The 19,722-nt window shown below is 37.8% G+C and overlaps 1 protein-coding gene across 17 annotated transcripts in view; it reads left to right on the top strand.

Annotated features, from left to right (window-relative positions):
* The window catches only part of ADD3 (adducin 3), a 134,244-nt gene extending 115,133 nt beyond the window's left edge, over positions 1 to 19,111 (top strand). For 12 of the 17 annotated variants that reach the window (XM_055249520.2, XM_055249512.2, XM_063626185.1 and 9 more), the window contains 12 exons: positions 222 to 373; positions 1,289 to 1,369; positions 2,474 to 2,623; positions 3,090 to 3,233; positions 3,343 to 3,441; positions 4,881 to 5,063; positions 6,786 to 7,043; positions 8,590 to 8,709; positions 9,179 to 9,265; positions 13,626 to 13,749; positions 15,545 to 15,640; positions 16,870 to 19,111. In XM_055249520.2, the coding sequence (XP_055105495.1) occupies positions 222 to 373; positions 1,289 to 1,369; positions 2,474 to 2,623; positions 3,090 to 3,233; positions 3,343 to 3,441; positions 4,881 to 5,063; positions 6,786 to 7,043; positions 8,590 to 8,709; positions 9,179 to 9,265; positions 13,626 to 13,749; positions 15,545 to 15,640; positions 16,870 to 17,162 (1,787 nt within the window). In that variant the 3' untranslated portion in view covers positions 17,163 to 19,111. The remainder of the gene's footprint in view (positions 1 to 221; positions 374 to 1,288; positions 1,370 to 2,473; positions 2,624 to 3,089; positions 3,234 to 3,342; positions 3,442 to 4,880; positions 5,064 to 6,785; positions 7,044 to 8,589; positions 8,710 to 9,178; positions 9,266 to 13,625; positions 13,750 to 15,544; positions 15,641 to 16,869) is intronic. The other 5 variants (XM_055249576.2, XM_055249567.2, XM_063626207.1 and 2 more) reach the window with 1 other exon arrangement.
* Positions 19,112 to 19,722: the final 611 nt, after the last annotated feature.

Here is a 19,722-nt window from a genome sequence, read left to right as displayed (position 1 = left end):
CTTTTACTAAGCAATCAAAGATAGCTGATACTTATTTTTACTCTCAGTGTACCTCTCTGAAGGAGAATAAGCTAATAAAATATTGTATGGGCTGATAAATTTCAGATTATTATATACAAGAAGGCTGGGATACTCCCAGACGCAGGCTACTTCCTGGCAACTAATTTCCAGGTAAGGGATTGCGTGACTCGTATCTCTCTCCACATTTTTTGCTCTTTTAGGTCTTGGCATGGTCACACCTATCAATGACCTTCCTGGTGCAGATACATCCTCATATATGAAGGGAGAAAAACTTACTCGCTGTAAACTTGCCAGCCTGTACAGACTTGTAGACTTGTTTGGATGGGCACACCTGGCAAATACCTATATCTCAGTGAGTTCTTCAGCTTTCAATTCCTTTTTTAAAATATTGCAACTAGAAGGCAACTATACTCTTCTTACCTTTACCTGGAAGTCCAGTTTTCAGACTTATTCTCTAAACCTGATATGCTAGGTCACAACCAAATACTGATTTAAACCTTATCCCCAAGGGAGAGGCTACAGTTCCCCCATCTTTCTTCTCCTCTGTGTTGTTCCTTTGGTTCAGACCAACTGTAGAATCTATCCAGGAAGAAATCCTTCTGGCAAAATTGTCCCTCTCCATGATAATTATATCTGAGCATCAGTGGCTTTAAAAAGCATTTGAGGCAAGGAAGATAGAGGAGGTCAGGGAAGTTTCCTCCCTGGTCTTTATTTTTTAAATATATTCTTTCCATTCACCATCATGTTTTTATTTTGCCACACTTGGAAAAAGATGTTATTTGGAAACAAAAGAGGATTAAAATATTGTACAATGGAAATGGTACAGATGCAGTCCACCAAGAATCTTTCTTCCTTTCCCCTTTCCATCTTTATTTTAATTCCTTCCTAGGAAGAGATTTTTTTCTCTTTCCTTTGCCCATTTTGCCTTAACTTCCAAGTTATAAATTAAGGTTATAATCATTACCACATTGGCTTCAATAATATTAGCATTTATTTTTCATGAACGTAGCTGACCCTAAATAACCTTAGAGCCCCACAATAATGCTTTTAGGTAAGTCCAGTAAATAAGAAACCAAAGTCAGATTTTTTTAGCAAGTACTTGAGGGAAACTTCAGGAAAGTTTCATGTTGTAGACCTTTAATTTTTGCTTTGTTGTTTTTTTTTTCCTGATCTCTTAGAATTATTCTTTGTAAATATATTTGTAGTCATGTTTCCACTGCAAAATATGAACCACTTCATAGTAATTCTCTGTTGTTTTTTTTTCCAGGTAAGAATAAGTAAGGAGCAAGACCACATTATTCTAATTCCCAGAGGCCTATCTTTTTCTGAAGCTACAGCCTCCAATTTGGTATAATTTTCCATTCCTGTGTTGCTTTTTCTGAGCTTTCTTTTTTTTTTTCTGACAGTTTTTAGCTTTTAGCACAGGACAGAATAAGAAGGTATGGATGGAAAAACGTTTATTGGTGAACAGTGAAGGGAATTTGAACCATGTTGTTGTTTTAAAGAAAAGCTTTAGAGAATAGCGTAATTGAAGAGACTAATAAATGAGTTGGTCTTATCAGTTAATTTGTCTGTGTGTTGAAGGGAATCGTGATTTTTTTTTCCACCCTATACACTCAGAAATTTGTCTTAAAAAAAAAAAAAAAAACACACGCGGCCAGGCGCAGTGGCTCACGCCTGTAATCCCAGCACTTTGGGAGGCTGAGGCAGGTGGATCACAAGGTCAGGAGTTCAACACCAGCCTGGCCAACATGGTGAAACCCCATCTCTAGTAAAGATACAAAAAATTAGCTGGGCATGGTGGTGCACACTTGTAATCCCTGCTACTCAGGAGGCTGAGGCAGGAGAATCGCTTGGACCCATGAGGTGGAGGTTGCAGTGAGCCAAGATAGCGCCGTTGCACTCCAGCCTGGGCTACAGGGCGAGAAAACACACACATACAATGTTCATAGCTGGATTTAAACAAAGTTCAGCTGGTATGAGTATAGGATCTGACCTTAGTATTTTATCTTTTCCATGACTACTCCTAGCCACTGTCATCAGCTTACAGAGTGACAGGAGCTACCTTGGTTCTGCGTGCTTGCTGCAATGTTAGCAAATAGAAGTTTTCTAGCCACTTCTATACATGCCAGACTTGTTCAGACCTCCGATGAAGAGCTTAAGTTTCTCCGTTTCTTGGAAACTGTACTTCTTGCCAAGTACTAAGTTTTGTTGCACCTGTTTTATAAATAAAGTTTTATGGGAACAAAGCTACACCTGTTAACTTACAGATTGTTTATGGCTGCTTTTGTACTGCAGCTGCAGATTTGAATAATTGCAGCACAGGCCCACAAAGTCCAAAATATTTACTATCTGGCCTTTCACAAAAAGGTTTGCTACTGCCTGGTTTAGCTTATGAAACACAAACTTTGATACATATGTACCAGTTAAATGTCTTTCTGATTTTTTCCAGGTGAAAGTCAATATAATAGGAGAAGTGGTTGACCAGGGAAGTACCAGTTTGAAAATTGACCATACAGGATTCAGTCCCCATGCTGCAATCTATTCAACACGTCCTGATGTTAAGTGTGTGATACACATCCATACCCTTGCAACAGCAGCTGTAAGTCAGTGAAAGGCCAAAACTGACAGTGACGCTGGAAGATGTATTATTTTTGTGGCTTTCTCAACAGGATGCTTTACTATCTGCTTTTCAAAATCATATTTGATATAATAATCTGCATACCCAGAAAGCAAAAGGCCTTTGGGACCAAATGCTACCATTCTAGGAAACAACTGGAGAAATAGCATTTGGATTTTAAAACTAACCAGTTTGAAAATTGGGTCATTGAGTTTTTTGGAGCAAAGCTTCTTTCATGATATTTGACACAGCATTTAAGTTGAGTTGTATTCCTTAAGTCCTTTTTGTGTGTGTGTGGAAGAAACAAAATGGGAAGTGAATAAAGTGGGAAGTGGGCTGCAATGGTGAACACAGTGAATAGGCCAGTGTTTTCCTGAGCTGACCAATTAGGTTCCTATGAAAATGTAGTAACCAAATGTGTTATCTTGGTATGGGCCAAACCAAATAGGTATCCTCCATGAAATGTGGGATCCTTCCAATTTCTCAAGAGTCTCTTCTTCTGGGAGATGTTGCCTATTATGACTACCAAGGGTCACTTGAAGAACAGGAGGAGAGAATTCAACTGCAGAAAGTTCTGGGGCCAAGTTGTAAGGTATGTAGTAGAGTTTGTCTAAGGAGCTATTTTTGTTGCTGCTGCTGTTGATGAAAACTGTGAGCTATGCCAGTTATTTCAAGTGATTGCTGTGGGCATTCTATTTTAGGTGCTGGTACTCAGGAATCATGGTGTGGTAGCCCTTGGAGAAACATTAGAGGAGGCTTTTCATTATATTTTTAATGTGCAGCTAGCCTGTGAGATTCAGGTAGGAAACATTATTCCCCTTTTTTAATTGCTTTGTTATTTGCTCGTTTCATTGGATTTTGTGTACTTATTTGCAAATACTTATTAGTTAGTGGCTTTTTGTCTTTTAAGAGAAGTTCTGCTCTACTTATATAGACAGGGTTATCAACTCAGTTATCTCTTGAATTGAAAATAGGAGTAAAGGAAATTAAAATTTTCTCACACACAATCTAAGGGCCTCATAAACATCATTTTCCCTACAATCCTGCTTTTTAAGTTAGGACAATTGCATATTTCTCTGTTTTCACCCTCTAGTGGTGGTGCTAATTAAAAAAGAAAAACAGCTGCAAATCAAGAATCAAATGTGTTGTGGTCGCTTCTGTAAAAAGTTTGACTAGGACCAGAAGTTTTATGAAATTGCAGTTTTCAACAATTCCACAGCCTCATTATGATAAGAGGTTGGATATTTATTAACCATTTTTTTCATCAGAGATGCTGAATGTATTTAAAGGCCCTAATTTTCTCTTTAAATCGAGCAGATTTGGCTGGGCACGGTAGCTCACGCCTCTAATCCCAGCACTTTGGGAGGCCGAGGTGGGTGGATCACCTGAGGTCAGGAGTTCGAGACCAGCCTGACCAACATGGAGAAACCCTGTCTTTACTAAAAATACAAAATTAGCAGGGCGTGGAGTCACGTGCCTGTAATCCCAGCTACTCGGGAGGCTGAGGCAGGAGAATCGCTTGAACCCAGAAGGCAGAAGTTGCAGTGAGCTGAGATCGCACCATTGCACTCCAGCCTGGGCAACAAGAGCGAAACTCCGTCTCAATAAATAAATAAATAAATAAATAAGGCAGATTCTCATGAAGCAAATGGTAATAATCTTAATTTATTGGAAGGGACACAAGAAAGGGGGAAAAAAAAAAACAAAAAAAAAACCTTTTTCTACCAACATTAACTTGTCCTAACAATCAACTTCTTTTTTGCTTTAATGGTCCCTCCTCCTCTTCTCAAATGGGGCTATGAAAAACTTAATTAAATTAAGATAATGAGCTGATGGCTTCTACCTAAATATCTTTAAATTCAAAGTACAGTGTTTTTGTATTCCCTTAAAATTATAACTTTTAGCAAAAGTATTAACTGGATAACCCTGGGAAAACTTCAAGAAAAGAAATTTAAAATTTGGCAACAGAATTCCATTGCTTAAAATATGTTAAGAGGTATGGCGCTAAATGTGTTTTCCATCGGGGAGGATCAGAGTCTTGGAAGGTTTCTTTTTCAGATAGGTGGAAAAGACACTTCAGCTGTCTGCTGGCACAAGAGTGTCATCTTGTCTTTGTTGTTAGTAGCCTGAGCAAGTATTATAGATATTTGCCGGATTGAAATTGTGCCTTTTTGAAACTAAAATACTCATTACAATCTTTATAGTTTTGTATCTCTGTATATTTTACCATTGATTACAGGTGCAGGCCCTAGCAGGGGCAGGTGGAGTAGACAATCTCCATGTACTGGACTTTCAGAAGTATAAAGCTTTCACTTACACTGTAGCAGCGTCTGGTGGAGGAGGTGTGAATATGGGTTCCCATCAAAAATGGAAGGTTGGCGAAATTGAGTTTGAAGGGCTTATGAGGACTCTGGACAACTTGGTAGGTTGCAAAATTGAAATAAAACTTGGGTTTAATGTCTTCAGATTCAAGAGCAGATGCTTCCATTTTTGTAGAACATGCTCCATACTTTTCCAGAAGCTGAGTTTGGCCCTAGGAAAGCATTTCAGTGTGATTTAACCACACCTTTGAGAATTAAACAGAACTTACAAATGTCCTTTTTTTTTTTTCAAGATTACAATATATTGTTATTAACTGTAGTCACCATAGTACAATATATCTCTTGAAATTTTTCCTCCTAACGGAAATTTTGTATCCTTTGATCAACATTTCCCCACCCCCACCTCCTAGTAACCACTATTCTACTCTTACTTTTATGAGTTCAACCTTTTTTTTTTTTTTTTGGAGGCAGGATCTTGCTTGGAGTGCCGTGACACAATCAGGGCTCACTTGCAGCCTCAACCTGCTGGACTCAAACCATTCTTCCACCTCAGCCTCCTGTGTAGCTGGGACCATAGGTGTGTGCCACCACGCCTGGCTGATTTTTTTTTTTTTTTTTTTTTACTTTTTGTAGAGATAGGGTTTCTCCATGTTGCCCAGGCTGGTCTTGAACTCCTGGGCTCAAGCAGCCCTCCCACCTCAGCCTCCCAAAGTGCTGGGATTACTGGCGTGAGCTGCCATGCCTAACAAGTTCAACTTTTTAAGATTCTGTATATAAGTGAGATCATGGGGTATTTGTCTTTGTGTGCCTGGTTTATTTTATTTAATATGATGTCCTCTAGGTTCATCCATGTTGTCACAGTTGACAGAATTTCTTTTTTAAGGCTGAATAGTATTCCATTATGTTATATATACCACATTTATATCCTATCCATCAATGGACACTTAGGATGATTCCATATCTTGGCTATTGTGAATAATGGTGTACCTAACATGAGAGTGCAGATTCCTCTTTGACATACTGATTACATTTCCTTTGGATATATATCCAGTAGTGAGACTGCTGGGTCATATGGTAATTTTAATTGTATGAGGAACCTCCATACTGTTTTCCACAATGGCTTTACTAATTTACATTGCTACCAACAGTGTGCAAAGCGTCCCTTTCTCCCTACATTCTAAGACTTGTTGTCTTTCATCTTTTTTATAATAGCGATTCTAACAGATAGGACATGATATCTCATGCTTTAATTTGCATTTTCTTGATTAGTGATGTTTTAATACACTTGACCATTTGTATGTCTTTTGAGAAATGTTTATTCATATCCTTTGCCCATTTTTTAATTGGGTTCTTCTCTTGCTATTTTTTGAGTTCCCGATATATTTTGGATAGTAACCTTTTAAAAGATGTATGGTTTGGCAAATGTTATCTTAGATTTTACCCTCTTCTGTGAAGGCTCAGAAGGCTGCCTGCCTTCAGACCCGGGAACAAAGACTTAAATGAGCACTGAGATTTGCTTCCCCAAAACAGTTTTATAGATAGAAAAGCACTTCTGGTCAGCAACTTAGAACTGTTCCTTTGTTGGTAATAGTTGTGTGAGTGGAAATTGCAATATCAGCTGTAATCAGCTTTAACTAGGTCTTGAAATTTGCATAATTTCAACTCCAGTGTTACATGAAAGTTATGTGGTGTTTGGAAGGATGCTTTTTTCTTTGTTTTTCAGCAAAGGAGTCTTAAATTATTTGTATACAAAAGGAATTAGGATCCAAATGCTGTTATTGATACAGGTTTGATGCTTCAAATGTGGTTTTTCCCTCCCTTAGGGGTATAGAACAGGCTATGCTTACAGGCATCCTCTCATTCGGGAGAAGCCTAGGCACAAGAGTGATGTGGAAATCCCAGCAACTGTGACTGCTTTTTCCTTTGAAGACGATACAGTGCCACTCTCTCCTCTCAAATACATGGCACAGAGGCAACAGCGTGAAAAAACAAGATGGCTGAACTCACCAAATACTTACATGAAAGTGAATGTGCCTGAGGAGTCTCGGAATGGAGAAACCAGTCCCCGAACCAAAATCACGGTATGCCAGTATTTTACGTAGTTTGCCTTTACTAAATATTTTGCCTAGTTACTCAAGAATTGAATGTTCTATATTGAAAATATTTGGAAAGTAAAATAATATTAAAAATATTACTGTCACTTATGTGGCTTTAACTTTGTGCAAGACAGTCTTCTAAGTGCCATACACGAATTATCTCATTTAACTCTCCTAATATGAATGATGCTGTTTTTCTATTTTATAGATGAGAAAACCAAGGCAAGAAGGGTTAATTAATCATGTTTTAATGGTAAACTCAGGATTTGCATGAAGACAGTCTGACTCTTGAGCCCAGTTCTTACCCACTACATGATACTGCCTTGTAGTTTCTATTAAACTACAGCAGTAGTTTAATTCACCAGTGAATTAAAATTATAAAAGTTATCAATGCCTAATTGTACCAAAGCTGCATGAATCACTGCACATAGCTAGCTACCCTTAGGCAAGATCTTGTAGGTAGAGAGATGGGTTATTTTATCTTTTTCAGAATTTTGCATTAGATTTGGTTTGGTTTGGTTTTGGAGTGCATACCACCAAACATTCTCTAGGTCAAGCTTGTCCAATCCATGGCCCAGGATGGCTTTGGATGCAGCTCAACACAAATTTGTAAACTTTATCAAAACATTATGAGAATTTTTTGTGGTTTTTTTTTAAGCTAATCAGCTATCGTTAGCGTTGGTGTATTTTATATGCGGCCCAAGACAATTCTTCTTCCAGTGTGGCCCAGGGAAGTCAAAAGATTGCACACCACAGCTCTACATATTCAGAATTAGTTCATCTTATATAAACTAATGGCATTAATACGAAAATACCTAGGCATCAAAATGTCTTTTCTGTAGTCTATAAGATTTCTTGCCTCCCGGTAAAAGAACATAATTAAACTCATTGGTTTCTCAGAATTCATTTTGTTTACAGAGTTTGATGGTCAGCCATCATTAATCTTGATCGAGATTCTCTTTCTTTAAGGATTATAATATAGGGTAAATGAGAAGAATTATGTAAGCTCCTTCCAACCCTATGGTTCTATTTTGCTATTATATACCAGATTATCCCCATTATAAAATGCTGATTAGGGCTTGGCCTTTTCTGTCAGCCAAAAATAAAAAGTGAAGTCTGATAAACTAAATCTTAAGATATTTCTTAAGGTTTTTTTTTTATTATTACTTCTTGGCCATCTTCATCTGACTGCTGTCTTCAGTACAGAAGACAGAACACTGAATGTGAGTGAATGTGAGATCATGCTCTCTGTGCTTGAAGTAGTTTCAGCATCATATTTTCACTTGACAGGAGATTAGCAGTATAATTGAATATTTGTGTGAATCATAATGGCATTTATTTTTTAAGTAAATGCTGATTTTGAGCCTTTTCTAACTAGTATGAGATGAAACTAATTCACCGCTTAGATACTGCTTAGTGAAATTATGTAAACATTGGCAATGCCCCTCTTGAGACTATAAGCAGTTATCTAGCAATCTACTAATGTTTTCTTAACACAAAGCTTCATTTTAGAAAATTTTTGATTCTTTAGTGGATGAAAGCAGAAGACTCATCTAAAGTTAGTGGTGGAACACCTATCAAAATTGAAGATCCAAATCAGTTTGTTCCTTTAAACACAAACCCGAACGAGGTACTAGAAAAGAGAAATAAGGTAAGACATGGTTTTCTATAGCCAGGGGAGACATTTTAATTGTTTTATGTTTAAATCACCAGTGATTGAATCTGGTTAATGTCAAACTTAGAAGTTTGAATACAGAAGAATTTGGAACTTAATTCAGTATAATTTTAGCTTATATTGAATGCCTCCAGCTCTGTGCTAGTAATTGGTGAAAGGCTACATGGGGAAGATGTATTAAACACATTTCTGCCTTAGAGAACCCTGCTACTAGGGGAAAATTCAGTTCTCTAACAACCTAAGACAAAAGGAAATAACTTGCCAGGAAAAGTAGAGGAGGCTAATGTGAGTTGTTAGGATGGTAAAAGAGGTCTTTATGGAGGTGGGAATTGAAGAGACTCTCACCCTGGAAATGTCAAATAGTAAGCTTTTATGAAAAGATAAAGCAAAGGTCATCTGCATAGTTGCCCTCAAGAACTTTGTATTGAATTGTTTTTCAATTCAGATTCGGGAACAAAATCGATATGACTTGAAAACAGCAGGACCACAATCTCAGTTGCTTGCTGGAATTGTTGTGGATAAGCCACCTCCTGTAAGTTTACGAAGCAATATGATCTTTGTTTTTGATTTACCACATTAATTTCATTGATTTTTAAATACAATATTTATTTTTACTAAGGTTAATATAAGCACAAGTTAAAAAGTCAACTCACAAGATTTAAAATGCCACCCACAATTCCCAGTTTCCAGGTGCAGCCACTTTCTGTTCTTTTCATTGCTTCTAATGTTTACTTTGATGTTTCTAGTTAGTTGAAATGAGGTCTCACTCTGTTGCCCAGGATAGTCGTGAACACCTGGCCTCAGGTGATCCTCCAGCCTTGACCTCCTGAAGTATCGGGATTACAGGTATAAACCACTGCTCCTGGTCCTACTTTGATGTTTCTAAAGAGTATCTTCTACTTTTTCTTGGTCTATCAGTTTTAGACCTTGACTATTTTTCATCAAATCTGTGTTATCCGTTATAAGAAGTACCATTGTTTTTATATGTCACTAAAAGAGAAAAAGCACTGCCAGTTATAATTGTAGGAAGCCATAAGATGATTCCCAATTTCAGAGATGGAAAAAGTTCATCTTAGAATTAATGAAATATTTTTGAAAGATGGGGATTTAGCCCGTTTATACAATGCTTCCCTTTTTCCCTCTCCCCATTCTGCCAGTAAGGATACATCACAGTTTTTTTTTTTTTTTTTCTGTTAGATCAGCTTTCATTATTTATATTACTACATGTTTGTTGCTGAGCCAGATAGTATTTCCTTTCTTACATAAGTTACCCTTCCCTACCCTCATCTTGCCTTTTTTTCATTGGCTTATTATTTGGGGTACATTGGCTTAGTTCTTCCCAAACTTTTTAACAGAATTGTAAAGTCCCGGCTGGGCGCGTTGGCTCATGCCTGTAATCCCAGCACTTTGGGAGGCCGAGGTAGGCAGATCATGAGGTGGAGAGATCAAGACCACCCTGGCCAACATGGTGAAACCCCGTCTCTACTGAAAATACAAAAATTAACTGGGCATGGTGGCATGCACCTGTAGTCCCAGCTACTCAGGAGGCTGAGGCAGGAGAATCACTTGAACCCGGGAGGCGGAGGTTGTAGTGAGCCAAGATCGTGCCACTGTAGTCCAGCCTGGTGACAGAACGAGACTCCGTCTCAAAAAAAAAAAAAAAAAAAGAATGACATAAAATCCGTCCTAATATTATTTTCCATCAGGTGAAAGGCAACAGGTAATCTCTCTGTTCCAGCCCCCCTTCATTCTGATCCAAATCTAAATTGGTTGCTCTCAGGCCAGCTGCACAGGTTAATCTGGAGGATTCCTGTGCTGCTGATCTACATTGTATTCCGTTTCCTGTATCTTGTGTCTTCTGCTTTCTTGATTTCCTCCTTTATCGCAGAACGCACCCTCTAATAACTTTCTGAGAAAAGGATACATAGGTGGTAACAGTCTGAAATGCCTTTATTCTACCTTCAAGTGTGCATATAATGGATATAGAATAGTTTAGAAATAATTTTCCCCTGAAATATGAAAAGCATCATTCTGTTCCCTGTTTTATTGTTGAAGTAGGAAGGCATTGGAATTCCTGAACCTTTGTTTAGGATTTTTTTTTTTTTTTGGTTTTAGACCTTTTCTGCATCCCTGCTGTTCTAAAATTTTATGATCATGTGCTTCATAGATCTCTCTTTAGTCTTTTTTCTAAGTAATTAGTAACCCTTTTCAATCTACAGAGTCATATCCTTCAGTTCTGGGAGTTGTTTTTTTTTTTTTTGAGACGGAGTCTTGCTCTGTCACCCAGGCTGGAGTGCAGTGGCACGATCTCGGCTCACTGCAAGCTCCGCCTCCCGGGTTCCTGCCATTCTCCTGCCTCAGCCTCTCCGAGTAGCTGGGACTACAGGCGCCCGCCACCACGCCTGGCTAATTTTTTGTATTTTTAGTAGAGACGGGGTTTCACTGTGGTCTCGATCTCCTGACCTCGTGATCCGCCCGCCTCGGCCTCCCAAAGTGCTGGGATTACAGGCGTGAGCCACCGTGCCCAGCCTGGGAGTTTTTTTAAAGTGTTTCTTCAAGAGTATTTTCTTCCCATTTCTTTTTCTGTCAGTATATTATGTTAGTTTGGATGTTGGGCCTCTTTGAGCCTCTGATTTTTTTCTTTTCTCTCCTACTTGCCATCTCTTTATCTTTGTATCCTACTTTCTGGCAGAATGTTTTCTAACCCTTTTAATTTTTTATTTTGATGTTAACTTTTTTTATTTTTTTTATTTTTTTTTATTTTTTATTTTTTGAGATGGAGTCTCGCATTGTCGCCCAGGCTGGAGTGCAGTGGTGCGATCTTGGCTCACTGCAAGCTCCGCCTCCTGGGTTCACTCCATTCTCTGCCCCAGCCTCCCAAGTAGCTGGGACTACAGGCGCCTGCCACCACACCCGGTTAATTTTTTGTATTTTTAGTAGAGACGGGATTTCACCATGTTAGCGAGGATGGTTTCGATCTCCTGACCTCATGATCTGTCTGCCTCGGCCTCCCAAAGTGCTGGGATTACAGGCGTGAGCCGCCGCGCCCACCCAACTTTTTTTATTTTTAAGAGTTCTTATTCCCTGAATGTTCCTTTTTAATAACATCCTGATCTTTACACTTTCTCTTATTGCTCTAAGGGTATCAATTTAAATTTTATCTGCCTTTGTTGTCTTTGTCTATTCTGAGTTGTTCCATATGTCTGTTTATATGGAAGAATGAGACATTAAAGCCTATCAGAAGCTCTGGGTATACACAGAGCTCGGGGATTAGTGGGCTTCACTGTAGGGTGATTGGATGTGGACCAGGTTTTTTTTCTGGGGAATCCCCAAACATTATTCTCTGTAATTCTTTTATCTGGGACTATTTAGTTTATCTGGAAAAGAACTCCAGTCTCCTGCCAGTTTCCAACCATCATTCTAGGAGCCTGCAGCTGTATTTTGTGTCCCCTAGTTAGTTTTTCTTTCTTTCTTTCTTTCTTTCTTTCTTTCTTTCTTTCTTTCTTTCTTTCTTTTCTTTTCTTTTCTTTTCTTTTCTTTTCTTTCTTTTCTTTCTTTCTTTTCTTTCTTTCTTTCTTCTTTCTTTCTTTCTTTCTTTCTTTCCTTCTTTCTTTCTTTCTTTCTTTCTTTCTTTTCTTTCTTTCTTTCCTTTTTTTTTTTTTTGAGACGGAGTTTCGCTCTTGTTGCCCAGGCTGGAGTGCAATGGCGTGATCTCAGCTCACAGCAACCTCTGCCTCCCGGGTTCAAACCATTCTCCTGCCTCAGCCTCCTGCGTAGCTGGGATTACAGGCATGCGCCACCATGCCTGGCTAATTTTGTATTTTTAGTAGAAACGGGGTTTCTCCATGTTGGTCAGGCTGGTCTCGAACTCCAGACTTCAGGTGATCTGCCCGCCTCAGCCTCCCAAAGTGCTGGGAGATACTCAGGCGTGAGCCACTGCGCCCTGCCTAGTTTTTCTTTCTTAAGCCTCTGATCTTCTGCAGAGATGAGAGAGAGGGAAATGCTTTGCTCTGTGGAATAGGGAAGTGAACCTGGGAATCTGTTTCTTATTCAGACTTTTAACTTGTTCCTCTATTTTCACCTTTTCCTTACCACCACCTTCTATGGTACCTATTGCCTCTAGTTTCTGGGCCTTATCAGACCTCTTCAGGGCAAATGAGCATGCTTCTCATTTGCATCCTTTTTTTTCAGGACTGAGGCTTCAACTTTCTCAGCTCTGCTACCTGCTGTTCCACTTGCATTCCATCTTCCAAAAATATGTTAACATTTCTCATTCTTTGTTGTTTCCTCTCACATTCTTTTGTCCTTAAGGGTTTTTTGTTTCGTTTTTTTTTTGTTGTTGTTGTTGTTGTTTTTTCTATTCCTTTACTATCATTTTAGTGGGGTTTTGGGAGGGATGAAAAATAAATACATGGGTTCCATATGCCAAGTGCAACTGAAATTCTCATTATTTCCTTTCCTGGAGAAAACAGCTACAAGCTTATTTTCATAACAGATTTAAAGAACTACTTTTGGTACAGTTTCATTTCTGTAAGCCTTTTTTACAAAGGTCTTTGAAATGGAGCAATTCTTGTTTTTTTCAAGTTTTTTTTATGTGAAGCTTATTAGAACTTGGCATAATGGTTTTTAAAAATTATTAAAATTTACTTATACAGGCTTATTGAGGAAATATCACTGGCAATTTTAGTCCATTGGATCAGTAGTTTAAGAGCATTAATCTTACAAGAGCATTTTAAACAAAGCATGTTACCTTGCATTTCTTAGGATTGTTGTGAAATAAGGCTTCACAAACATCATATGTGCATTTGTGTGTATATAGATGGTTGGATGGATGGATGGATATATGAGTAAAACTCTTGGTAATGAATCGATTTTTATTTTTTCTTTGTAAGACTATGCAATTTGAAGATGATGATCATGGCCCGCCAGCTCCTCCTAACCCATTTAGTCATCTCACAGAAGGAGAACTTGAAGAGTATAAGAAGACAATCGAACGTAAACAACAAGGCCTAGAAGGTTAGTTAATCTTTCCATTCAACCTAGGATAAGCCACACTGATAACAATAAGTGCTGGGATTACAGTCGGTGTGACTCGGCACCATGGCTCACGCCTGTAATCCCAGTACTTTGGGAGACCAAGGCAGGCGGATTGCTTGAGGTCAGGAGTTTGAGAACAGCCTGGCCAACATGGTGAAACCCCGTCTCTATTAAAAATTTAAAAAATTACCCGGGCATGGTGGTGCACGCCTGTAGTCCTAGCTACTGAGGAGGCTGAGGCAGGAGAATCACTTGAACCTGGGAGGCAGAGGTTGCAGTGAGCCGAGATCGCACCACTGCACTGCAGCCTGGGTGACAGAGACTCCATCTCAAAAAGAAAAAAGAAAAAGAAAACAATCTGAATGCTACTATTTTATAATAAAATCTTCTAGAAAGTGAGATTCCCAGATGAGTAAAGAATTACTAGCCAAAGTAGATGTAGATAAATTAATGGATTTAAACATTTCATAATTATGTGGCTTTTTAACTCTTAATTTTAAATAATTATAGATTCATAAGTATGTAGTTTTGATGCTTTGTAAAATCTCTATTTCTGGTTATCTCAAGGTGCCAACATTGTCACTTCAAAATTTAAAACTAACTTCTAAAATTTTGATGTGACTTTCCTTAAGCACACGGACACTCTAGTAGGTTGAGTTTTCTGGCTTCGGAACTCTTAGTAAGTAGATTGTTAGGATTATATTTAAGACTTGTTAATGAAAACATCTTAAACAATTGACTACTAGCTCCCTTTTTCTCTGGAATAAGAGATTCTTCCTAGCAGGAGTTCTGTGTCTTGAGTCTTTAGATAAGCTTCAGGCAGTCTATGAGCCACCCGAAAAATACATGCTTAATTGTTTAAGGTACACATTTGGAGAGCGAAGGGTTCAGGGTCAGGAACAAGAAGCCTGTCACCCAAAAAGAGGATAAGGAGCCTCTGCTTTACAGCATCCACAACATACGGTTGAAATTTTTATGCAAAGCAAAACAAGCCAATAGTTAATGAATTTTTGTCCATGTTAGATATCATGTAGGAAAACTAATGACATCTTGATCATCCAAGGAACAGTTTTCTGTGCCTTTGTCACAAAAGGGAGTCATCCTGATTCATTAATGTAATTATACTAAATTTTCTAAGTGGTGTTATTGAACTTGTTTATTCTAACATAAAGTTAGGAGCTTTCTCTGTTTTTCGTATTTTGTAAAATGTCCCTCTTTAATCTCTTGTTTTTTGAAAGCCTAAAGATGCCAGGTAACAAATGTTGCACTCTAGAACCGTCACCTTTTTTATAAAACTTTATAACTAGTTTCTTCCATATTTATTGTGACCTTATGAATTAGCTCAGTAACATTGCTCTGACAGGAATCACTAATTAAATATTGTTCATAAATTCCATGAAGCGTTCTGCCTCATTAATGTAGCATCATTGGTGAGGCTTCATAATTTTTTTCATCTGGCTGCGCAGTGTGTTTTGGTTTTCTAATGCTAGCAAGAGCTACATGCAACATATCATTTGTCTGGGCTGCCAGTAGCTGTGCATCTTTTGTAACCTGTATGTAAAATAACCATTAGCAGCCAGAAATGTTAACACGTTAACCTCCTCTTACTGTATAATTATGGATATATGGGATAACTGTTAGCATGCTCAGCTCACTGCTGAAGAATTTATCATCTCTGTGTATACGGGCATTTGATGTATGCACTAACCTCCCTAAAATCATATGCTGCTTTGTTTTGTTTTGCATGGCTTTTAACTAAACTCTTATCCAACAGATGCTGAGCAGGAATTACTCTCAGATGACGCTTCATCTGTTTCACAAATTCAGTCTCAAACTCAGTCACCGCAAAATGTCTCTGAAAAATTAGAAGGTACTCAATGTAATTTCCCGCATAGCATTCACTGAGTTAGTCTTGAGTCTGTCCCTCTGTGTTTTGTTTTCATGTGAGGAAGTTGGATACCTCATCACAGTAAGTTTTCCATATTTTACTTATATCTCCCAATAATTACATATTTTATATCATTAAAAATGGGGTACTACTTTTGTTCAACATTTATATTGATTTACTTTAATCTGAGTATTGGCAACCCACAGTTCTTAAGAATTTGTGGAATTGGCCAGGCGTGGTGGCTCACACCTGTAATCCCAGCACTTTGGGAGGCTGAGGCAGGTGGATCATGAGGTCAGGAGATCAAGACCATCCTGGCTAACAAGGTGAAACCCCATCTCTACTAAAAATACAAAAAATTGGCCCGGTGCGGTGGCTCAAGCCTGTAATCCCAGCACTTTGGGAGGCTGAGGCAGGCGGATCACGAGGTCAGGAGATCCAGACCACGGTGAAACCCCGTCTCTACTAAAAATACAAAAAAAAATTAGCCGGGCGCGGTGGCGGGCGCCTGTAGTCCCAGCTACTCAGGAGGCTGAGGCAGGAGAATGGTGTGAACCCAGGAGGCGGAGCTTGCAGTGAGCCGAGATTGCACCACTGCGCTCCAGCCTGGGCGACAGAGTGAGACTCCATCTCAAAAAAGAAAATACAAAAAATTAGCTGGGCATGGTGGCGGGCACCTGTAGTCCCATCTACTCGGGAGGCTGAGGCAGGAGAATGGCGTGAACCCGGGAGGTGAAGCTTGCAGTGAGCCAAGATCGTACCACTGCACTCCAGCCTGGGCGACAGAGTGAGACTCTGCCTCAAAAAAAAAAAAAAAAAAAAAAAGAAGAATTTGTGGAATTAAAATAAACATCTCCCAATCAGCAGCATGAAATGTTTTTCAGTATTGATTGCCAAATGATCCCAAAGCTAAAGAAAAATGTGTTGTCTTCCTCATTTATGCTTACTTGATTTACAGTGAAACTGTCATTTCATTAAACTGAGATTATCTAGCTTTTGCTCTTTGGTTTAACAATTTTGTTCCTTTCCCCTTAAATCATTAAAGAAAATTAGCTTCATGCTAATAGATCACAGTTTATTAAAATAATGATCTGTCTTCATTGGAATCAAAGTAATGCCTTATTACATTGCTAAAACATTTCAGTTTTGTAAAGTAAAGCAAAAATGTTAAGTATATAAAATAACCCCCAAAAAACCCTCCCCTTTCATAGAAAACCATGAGCTGTTTTCCAAGAGCTTCATCTCCATGGAAGTGCCTGTCATGGTAGTAAATGGCAAGGATGATATACATGATGTTGAAGATGAGCTTGCTAAGCGAGTGAGTAGGTTAACCACAAGTACAACCATAGAAAACATCGAGATTACGATTAAGTCTCCAGAGAAAATCGAAGAAGTCCTGTCACCTGAAGGCTCCCCTTCAAAATCGCCATCCAAGAAAAAGAAGAAATTCCGCACTCCTTCTTTTCTGAAAAAGAACAAAAAAAAGGAGAAAGTTGAGGCCTAAATAAAGTCTTTTTATAATTATTATTATAACAATGTGACATTGCACATTTAAATACCACATTTAAGTTGACCATTAATATGCAATGGTAGATCAGTTGGGGGATGTAGCAAACTGGATTTTAAGAACTGGAAAGAGGTTTTACAAGATAAAAACTTTCAGATTCATCTCTCATTTTATATGTCCAAAAATGGCTTTGAATTTTAAGCAATTACTAGTTTTAAATTAGCTCTGCCCTCATGAAGTATTATTATAATTCACCATAAACAGCTATCTGTCTGAATTACTTCAGGCCTTCTCCATAATATCTGTTAGAAAGAAATTGCCAGTGAGCAAGTGAGAATTTTTATTTCTCAATACTTGCTTCACTTGGGTAATCAGATTATAATTTTTTATCATGATTATTGACTATATTTTTGGAGTCCCATTGTTTCAATGGGCATTAACAGAATGCTTTAAAAGCTTCTAAGACAAGAATCTATAGCATTAGTATACACTGGCACATAATTTTTTAAAAAGTTTTAAGAAAAGATTCATTTGAAATATTATTCACAGTATAAAATTTCCTCACCTGAAGTAACTTTGTTTGCCAAAAACGTTGTTTTAATAAACTATAATTTTTGAAAACTTCCTTTTTTATTAGTTTAGAAAGCCCCTTATTTTTCAACAAAGGGGATTTTGTACACATAACATGGGTTATTTAGTTTAACTCTGGCAAAAAAAAAATAAATTTTTGTATGTTGATGTTTGTATACCATTCAGTATAAAAGTGTCCTAAGCATATTAGCCAATCTTTTCACAGTAGAGCATACTTAAGGCTGCTTGGTACTGAGTATTCTTAAATATAACTCAAGAATCCAGGGACTTGGTGTCAAAACGGGATTAGAGCATATAAAGGTACATCTAGATTCATATTTGAGTCTTATACTGTATTTTTCTCTTAGTATTGCTAATGAGTAAAGAAAAGTCTCATAAGGTAGCCAAATGAAAAAGAGTGAAAGGGCAAGTGAAAAATTAAGGGAACAAAAGATGGGATGTGAAAAGGAGAATTCTAGTTTGATAGTGACTCGTATTCACGATAGGATACAAAGTGTGATTTGTTGGAAACATGTCCCAAATTTCTACAATTCTGCTGCTCTGCCAAAAGCAATGTCTTTCTTGGTTGATATTTGAGTTTTAAAAGGGTCAAATCTTTCTAATCTTGTGTATCTTTAGAGGGCAGCACTAGAAGAAATCTGCAGGTCTAATCCCACCAGTAAGAAAACTACCACTTCTTGATTTCTACAGATTTAAAAAAATCTTTTCAGTTAACTTTCTTTTTAATGTAAATACAAATTTAAACCTAGGCTTAATATAGGCTTTTCCCCTTTCACCCAAGTGATGTCACAGTTCGATGCAAAATCAATGATCCGGAATGATCAGTGGGTAAAAATAACTCAAAGTGTTTCTTAAGGGTGAGTTGGCATGCAAAAAATTACATTGATTACAGTGTGTTTTGGAGCTGGCTCTGTTTGACTGTGTGCATATGATAATGCAGAGTTGAGCCAGAGCCTGGAAATGTCATTCTAGATCTCACTAACTACTGGAATCAGTGTTTTAATCTCTTGGTGGAAACTTTCAGTTGCTTAACTCTCTATTGGAAGATTTTTTTAATGTTCTACATCATTTATGTTGTATTACAATGTATGTAGAAACAGTAACCTGTGAACTATGCTTTTCCATAACTTTTTAAAAATATATATCTAAATGAATGCAATGTGCATACATATTTTTTAAACATAACAGTGAACTATTGCACCTTTTGCTAATGCCTCTATTTACTTTCTTTGGCATAAAGAATGAGCCAATGAACCTCTGTGTCCTGTGGAAAAATGTATAAATGTTATCTGATGTTGCTCTTAGATGTAATGCTAATTAATGTTAAATCACAAATAAACAGTATTTTAAATATACGGATTTGTATCATGAGGTTTCCATTCACAGGTGGTTACTTAGCCTATTCGTGGTCTGTTGAGTTTTATACTTCAGTGAAACTTTAAGTTATTGATGCTTCTGAATAAAGAATATCCTGATAAATATATTTTCAAATTAGTTGAAAATTATATATCTATATACAAAACCTGTCTTGTTTCAGCTTATGTTGGAGGAGATATTCCTTGAGAGACCTGTTTTGTCTCTTGATAATGGGTATGGCGGCCTCTGTCAAAGAATAGATGTTGCAGGATATGTACCTCTCAGATTTTTAATGTATTTGTTGTACAAATAACAATGTAACAGAAAAACAGCAGAAAGAGTAGAAAATAGTTCACAATTTCATCACATTCACTTTTTTTTTTTTTTTTTTTCTTTTTGGGACGGAGTCTCACTGTTGCCCAGTCTGGAGTGCAGTGGCACAAACTTGGTTCACTGCAACCTCTGCCTCCCACGTTCAAGGGATTCTCATGCCTCAGCCTGTCGAGTAGCTGGGATTACAGGCGTGCGCCACCATGCCCAACTAATTTTTGTAATTTTAGTAGAGACAGAGTTTTGCTATGTTGATCAGGCTGGTCCTGAACTCCTGATT

The sequence above is a fragment of the Symphalangus syndactylus genome, chromosome 2, assembly GCF_028878055.3.
Source record: "Symphalangus syndactylus isolate Jambi chromosome 2, NHGRI_mSymSyn1-v2.1_pri, whole genome shotgun sequence".
In the NCBI taxonomy this organism is placed as follows: Eukaryota; Metazoa; Chordata; class Mammalia; order Primates; family Hylobatidae; genus Symphalangus; species Symphalangus syndactylus.
Note: the sequence above shows the minus strand (reverse complement) of the source record. Positions and strands in the feature narration are given on the sequence as shown.